The sequence below is a fragment of the Dreissena polymorpha genome, chromosome 2, assembly GCF_020536995.1.
Source record: "Dreissena polymorpha isolate Duluth1 chromosome 2, UMN_Dpol_1.0, whole genome shotgun sequence".
NCBI lineage: Eukaryota > Metazoa > Mollusca > Bivalvia > Myida > Dreissenidae > Dreissena > Dreissena polymorpha.
In genome coordinates this window covers 15,196,248-15,202,497 of record NC_068356.1, presented here as the reverse complement: position 1 = coordinate 15,202,497, position 6,250 = coordinate 15,196,248, and the positions used below count along the sequence as shown (strand labels likewise).

Sequence of the window (6,250 nt, the reverse complement as noted above, 5' to 3'; positions counted from 1 at the left end):
AACAAACACAATGAAGATCTACAGTTTTGTTCGCAAATATCATCGGCAAATATAGTTTAGTAAAAATTCTTTGATAATGTTTGGACCATATCGAGTGATCTCCATGATTCTTTTGTAAAATATCGACTGGTACTTAAACTTTCTCAGGCAAACTCCCCTGCATCGGATGTTTGACAATTTATGCAGTTACATGTGGCATAGGGCGACAGTCGCCGCTTGTCGAATGACATTTCCGAATTTATAAGTTTGGATTATCTGATTTCATCATAAACATATAATGTTGAAGCCCCCACCCTCCGTGTTTAGCAATTACCATCACCCCGTCGGTAAAATAGGCGTACGATAGGCGCAATAAATTATCCCGCTCTTCGGGAGTGCGTTTGAAATAAAAATGTTTGATACTACCCTTCAAGCAAAATTCAACCTTCCGATTTTATGTACTGTGATGTCATGGCGTACGACGGGTGTCGGCTATGTTGATGTATTTTGTAATCAGAAAATGTGTTGAATTCCACCCAGAAGTGCCGTGCCAGCGCCGTACCTGCGTATCGACAGGTAAACAATCAATATGTCAATCATGTTCGCTTATCACGCACCCTGCCCTTAGTGAAAGATTGATTTATACAATCCGAACGATCGCAGCGATACCTTTGATCTATTTTACAGCGATACACATTCGAATTGATCATGAGCTTACGGTGGATTTACAAGGAATCCGTATCTCAGAATCTGTTGCGATCTAACAGCCCCAGCTAAATCACCTTCCTGTGTAATCAACTGAAAACGTTTGAGATGTCTTAGAACCAGAGGGGTGATGCTAATGTAGAATTTATTATCAAAATGTTTGCCCAAGTTATTCTGTGCAGCCTAATCTTTTCATTGTGGCCTTCGGGATGTGTACATTAACAACACTGAATGACATAAAACAGTCAAGTCAAAAGGCATATCATCTTGATAGATTGAAACCATACCAGCGCTTTTGGCCTATTGCCAAAACAATTACTGTCGTTATTTCTCATTGGTAGAGGCGCCTCGCGCAGCTATCAATCATCGCAGCCATTAATTTTCTCTGACAGGTAGGCGGTGCTAAGCTTGTTGCGGGCTTAATTGACAGGCATTTGGTCTTTCTCATTGGTTCGCCAGGCGATAGCTATATCGACGTATAGATTTCAAACGTTTGTCACCAGTTCTGTTCTGAAAATCGCACTGGGCGGTATGCGTTTGTTATACAGATAAATGAGTGCGTGTAGTTGCGAGAATGATTGACAGGAGAAGCCTCTTCTGTTGATAGCAGTGTTAGCACGCCTCACACGGTAACGCTGTGCGGAGTTCTCTACTACAGCTGCAGCAGTGATAATTTTCAGTCAGTATTATAGAGCTTTGCACGTCTTAGTGCTTCTCGGACATATGCACGTTTTCTGTATGGGATTACTGTAATATTTAGTGACTGTTTATTGCGTGTGAAACACTACCAAGTACTGTTCTTGTGTCGGACTAGTTCGCCCCCGCGATGAACGAGACGTCCAAGAACGACACCCCAATCAACATGGCGAGTATGGCCAGCATCCTGGCTCCCAATGTGGCCCAGTATCTACATCCGGACTACCTGCAGCCACTTCCCACAACGGTATGCTTCCTTTAAATGATGATTTTGCCGATTCAATTGCGCGCGTTGCTGTGCTTATTTTTTTTAAACAAATAAGGTTTTCCCGCACATTAATCTTTATTAAAGGTGCGTGGTATTTGGACTCAAAACATGATATTACCGGTATGAACATTTTAAATAACCATTAAAATCATTCTTACAGTAAATATCTTGAAAGATTTCAAACGTGACGTTCAGATTCAAACTTACCCATACCCTGATAGAAAATGCTAATAAATCAGACGGTCAATGAACGAAGTGCTTTTTTTTTTACATCCGTCATAAAAAAATTACCCATATTTTTTAATTATTTAAATATGTATTTACGTGAAACGTTTCTAAATGACTCACTTACGCGTGGACAAACATTTAGAAAGCACTGCTTGATTTACTGGCAAGAAAATAATTTACAACATCATCAAAACCTCAACATGTGACCATTCGTGTATCACTTCACGTGATATCAGTATTAATGTTTTAGTGTATTTGATACAAAGCAATAGCGTGTCACGTGTTAATTCATGATTGAAATTTGCTGCCAGACTTTCCCTCAAGGACTGACGCTGGGAAAAAATCGATGTACCCAATTTATCTCACTTTATGCTATTATCCAGGCACATTATTTTGCTAATTTGCTTCCCCGTCCTCGAAACATCATTATTGCTGCCCGAGTTGTCATTTGTGATATTATTGAACTGTATAAAATGACTAATGTTGCACAGGAAACAATTAATCCCACTAGTGCTTGAGATGAAAACTATCATACATTTTCGGTTTGTTTTGTTTTCAACTGTCAGATGCAAGTGGTACAATCGAACATAATTTATTAAACTTATTTAGATGAGGATGACTGTAGAAACTTGAGTTATTAGTTGATTTTAATTTTGAAGGTAAAAGTAAACTCGTTTACGTTTTTTTACGAAAATATTGAAATAAATTTAAAATAATAAGTTATATTAAACATTCAATGCTTTTAAATATGTATAACTACAATGTCTATAAATAGTGAATACCGTTGTTTTGATTGTTAAGTCAATTTGGGAAAATATAATAGTGTTTCTTCTAGTATTGCCAAAAAGTAGAGTATGTAGTCTATAGTAAATGTGTTATTATTTTTTTTACAACAATCGCCATAAGTGAATGCAATATTTAAATATCGTGTCACAGTTTTTTCATATCAAACTCGCACCGACTTTCAGTATCACCATAATTTTATTGTCTATACAGTGTCTTATTTGTTTGTTTCCAGTTGGACGCAAAAAAGAGTCCCCTTGCGCTGTTAGCCCAGACCTGCAGCAGTATCGGCAAGGACCCGACCCCATCGAAATCCATCATACCTCCATTGGAAAAAGAGACTAAGGACGCGGACAAACCGTCCGAGAAAACCGTCTCTAGTGACAACAGAAAAAGCCCAAGCAACGACAGTGGAAACGAATCCGGTAGGGAGTCATCGAAAAAGTCTTCCAGTAGTTTCAAATCTGCGCCACCCAAAGAAATTCCCCCTCTCGTGCCTATATCTAGTGCAGCCACACGGAAGTCTAGTCCTGCACCAGCTCATGGACATTCGGAGAAATCCAGCGAGACGACCACTGTGACCAATTCGGTTACGCGCCCCGTAGCGTCCACTGGATCCAGCAAGGATGGGTCAAGTGGTTACCGTTCGACGAACAGTGTTTCCAATGAACGCGACCGGGAGTCGGACCGCGAGCGAGAGAGGGACAGGGAGCGCAATAGAAGCAGAGACAATTCATCTGCAGGGAACAAGCCGTCAAATCGATCTAGTCCGGACCATCTCTCATCATCCAACAAACACCACAGTCACGCTCATCCTAGTCTAAATGGCTTTGGAGTTGGAATGCATCACCCGGGTCTGTCCTTATATGGATCCGGACTGGGATTCGACCCTGCCTCGATGGGATCGGCATATGCATCAACTTTAGCCGCTGCTCATTCTGGGTATAACCTCAGCGCTTCAGCAGCCGCTGCGTTAGCTGCACAGAATGCGGCTCTTTCAAAATCCGGATATACACCTGGACTTTCACCTTATGTTTCATACGCTCGAGTGAGAACCCCTTCAGGGGCGACAACTCTTGTTCCCGTCTGCCGAGATCCATACTGCACCAACTGTCAGCTCACGATTCAGAACAGTCACGTGAGCTCCACGTGCACAGCGCCCGGATGTTCACAATGTGCTCATGAGAAATCCCTTCAGAGTTTGTGTGCACTTGGCATGGCCGGGGTCTCGTCCCTGTCGATGTTGCCGCAGTTTTCCCTAGCGAATTCCTTGTCTTCTCTACCACCCGGTCTGTCGTCCTATCCTGGACTCTCCTCGTCACTCTATGCACACAGCTTTCTAGGAAGCACGCCCGCTCACAGTCAAGGGACACCCTACGTGTGTAATTGGGTGTCGGGCACAGACTACTGTGGCAAAAGATACTCCACATCCGAGGAATTATTGCAACATCTGAGGACACACACATCTAGCTCTGAGGCGGCGTCTTCGTTAGCGAGCTACGCCGCCCTCGGGTTGCCACCGCCACTAGGGCTTCCGGGATTCCCTCACGCACCACTCCCGGCACATGGCGGATTGAGCCCCAACTCGCTCCGTCGCGCCTATCCTAATATACCTAGCCCACTGGGGAACGTCTTGAACGGAAGTAGATATCACCCTTACAAATCGCCCCTACCCAGTGTTCCTTCCGGTCTGACCCCAGGGCAGAGTCTTTCCTCACTAGGACCCTATTACTCCCCTTATTCCCTGTATAGCCAGAGAATTGGGGCCGCCGCTGTACCATGACTAGAACACTTCAACTTAAAGAGATAGCAAACACTTATTGTTTAGCATGTGGACAGCAGAATTATCAAGTGCTATGTTTAAAAGTCTTATTTAGACTCTAAATGGTCTTATTAATTATTATTACAAGGATTTCTATCTAGTTCATTATTGTGCATATTTTGACAGGAAAGTATTATAACGATGTACCCTTTTACAAGAGTACTAGACATTTGTATGCGGTGGATAAATAGTTGTTTTATTTAATCCAGACACGGACTCTAGATGTCAATATACGCTCCGTGATCCAGACGGGAATAACAGGATACCCGAAATGTTACAAAACAATAAATTGAAGTGTGAAATGCTGTGTTTGAACTAAAGATGTTGTTTCATTTAAATAGTTGTTCTTTTTTCAATGCGAATGTGTTTTTATAAATATTCGTTTTTCGTATTTAAAATACTATGTTGTTGGTTGATATTTAATTTAATTTATTAAAAGGCTAAAAATACCTGAAACGAGTTTTTCTTTTGGTTTTGAGTGTTGACAAACTGGTTAGTAAAATAAATCACACAGGAAATTAAAAATGATGAGAAATGGTTGAGCAAATGTATATTTATAAAATATCCAGAAAAATATATGCAATTTTACTCAAAGCACGTAAGGAGTATGTTTTAATCAAAGCGCGTGCTGTATAACCAAAACGAATAACTAGCCCAGCAAAGCCTCTTGTTCTATCTTACTTAATAATTATGAAGACTTCATTTAATTCTTAAATGAATTATGTCGGTAATTTTCCGTTCAATGTCGTAATTCACAAAATATAACATTTGACATTAATTGACACTTTTTGACAGACAATTGTAAAAATAACGTGCGTGTTAAGAGAAACCTACAATATATGATAAAAGTACTTGGTTTGTGGAGGGGCAATATAAACAAAGTTGTATATCATAGGAAATAAAATATATTACATGTTACTATTTATTTCACGTCTATTTTAACACGGGTTTCAAAATTACTCGATATTTTTCAACACGATCAAGACAACTAAATTGATTTCGCGACAGTGTACACAAGATGTTTATTATTAGTGACAATACATATTCATAGAAAGGAAAATATTACGATAATAAAAGATAAAACTGCCAGTAATAAATTATGTTTCGAAATTAAAAACAACTTAATTGCAGCGTATTTGTGCCCGGGGACAATGATGCCATCTTTTATCAGATACTTGATCTAACGATCATACGAACATTGTGATGTCATGTCCTAATTGTGCCGCGTCATGCGACAATTGGTCTTATGCCATATGTCCCAGCGCACTCGCTTAGACTGGTCAGGAGGTACCATGTACGCTAATAAGACTGAGAGACTTGCGTGACTGTACATAGGACACGCGCGCAGTCTGGTCAGGAGCTACCTTGGTCACCATAGCATATCATCCGTTTCCGCGCGAGGCGACTCAATTGATCTGATGGAATGACCGATCGGACAGACATGGCTTGTTAAACAAATTAAGGAGCAGGACTCGGTTATTCAAAACTTGTACTGCCAGTTGAGTAAATATCCCGTTCAACTTTAGATATAATACGATTTGTTTTACAAGCAACATTTTCATCAATCATTTAAATATTATACAATCATAAATACACTTTTACAAAGGATACCGAATTTACAGTTTTAACATTTAAATTACATAAATATTTTCTTTCTCAAAGTTGAAGGCCGTTGCTAAAGTGGCACTGTTCACAGATTGTCGTATTATGACACTATCCCAACTTCTTCCACAGTTTTAAGAACACCGTACATCAGGGAGCGAAAAAAA

General features: G+C 40.3%; 1 protein-coding gene across 1 annotated transcript; it reads left to right on the top strand.

The window, feature by feature from the left end:
• Positions 1 to 1,192: 1,192 nt before the first annotated feature.
• On the top strand, positions 1,193 to 4,930 carry LOC127865971 (zinc finger protein Noc-like). Its single transcript, XM_052406125.1, has 2 exons — positions 1,193 to 1,627; positions 2,895 to 4,930. The coding sequence occupies exons 1-2, from the start codon at positions 1,511 to 1,513 to the stop codon at positions 4,440 to 4,442; spliced, it is 1,665 nt and encodes a 554-aa protein (XP_052262085.1). The 5' UTR covers positions 1,193 to 1,510; the 3' UTR covers positions 4,443 to 4,930.
• The last annotated feature ends 1,320 nt before the right edge of the window (positions 4,931 to 6,250 follow it).

Coding starts and splice junctions, on each gene's coding strand:
- LOC127865971 (XM_052406125.1), top strand. CDS start 1,511: ATGAACGAGACGTCCAAGAACGACACCCCAATCAACATGGCGAGTATG. Junction 1,628..2,894: donor TGCAGCCACTTCCCACAACG/GTATGCTTCCTT, acceptor GTTTGTTTCCAG/TTGGACGCAAAAAAGAGTCC.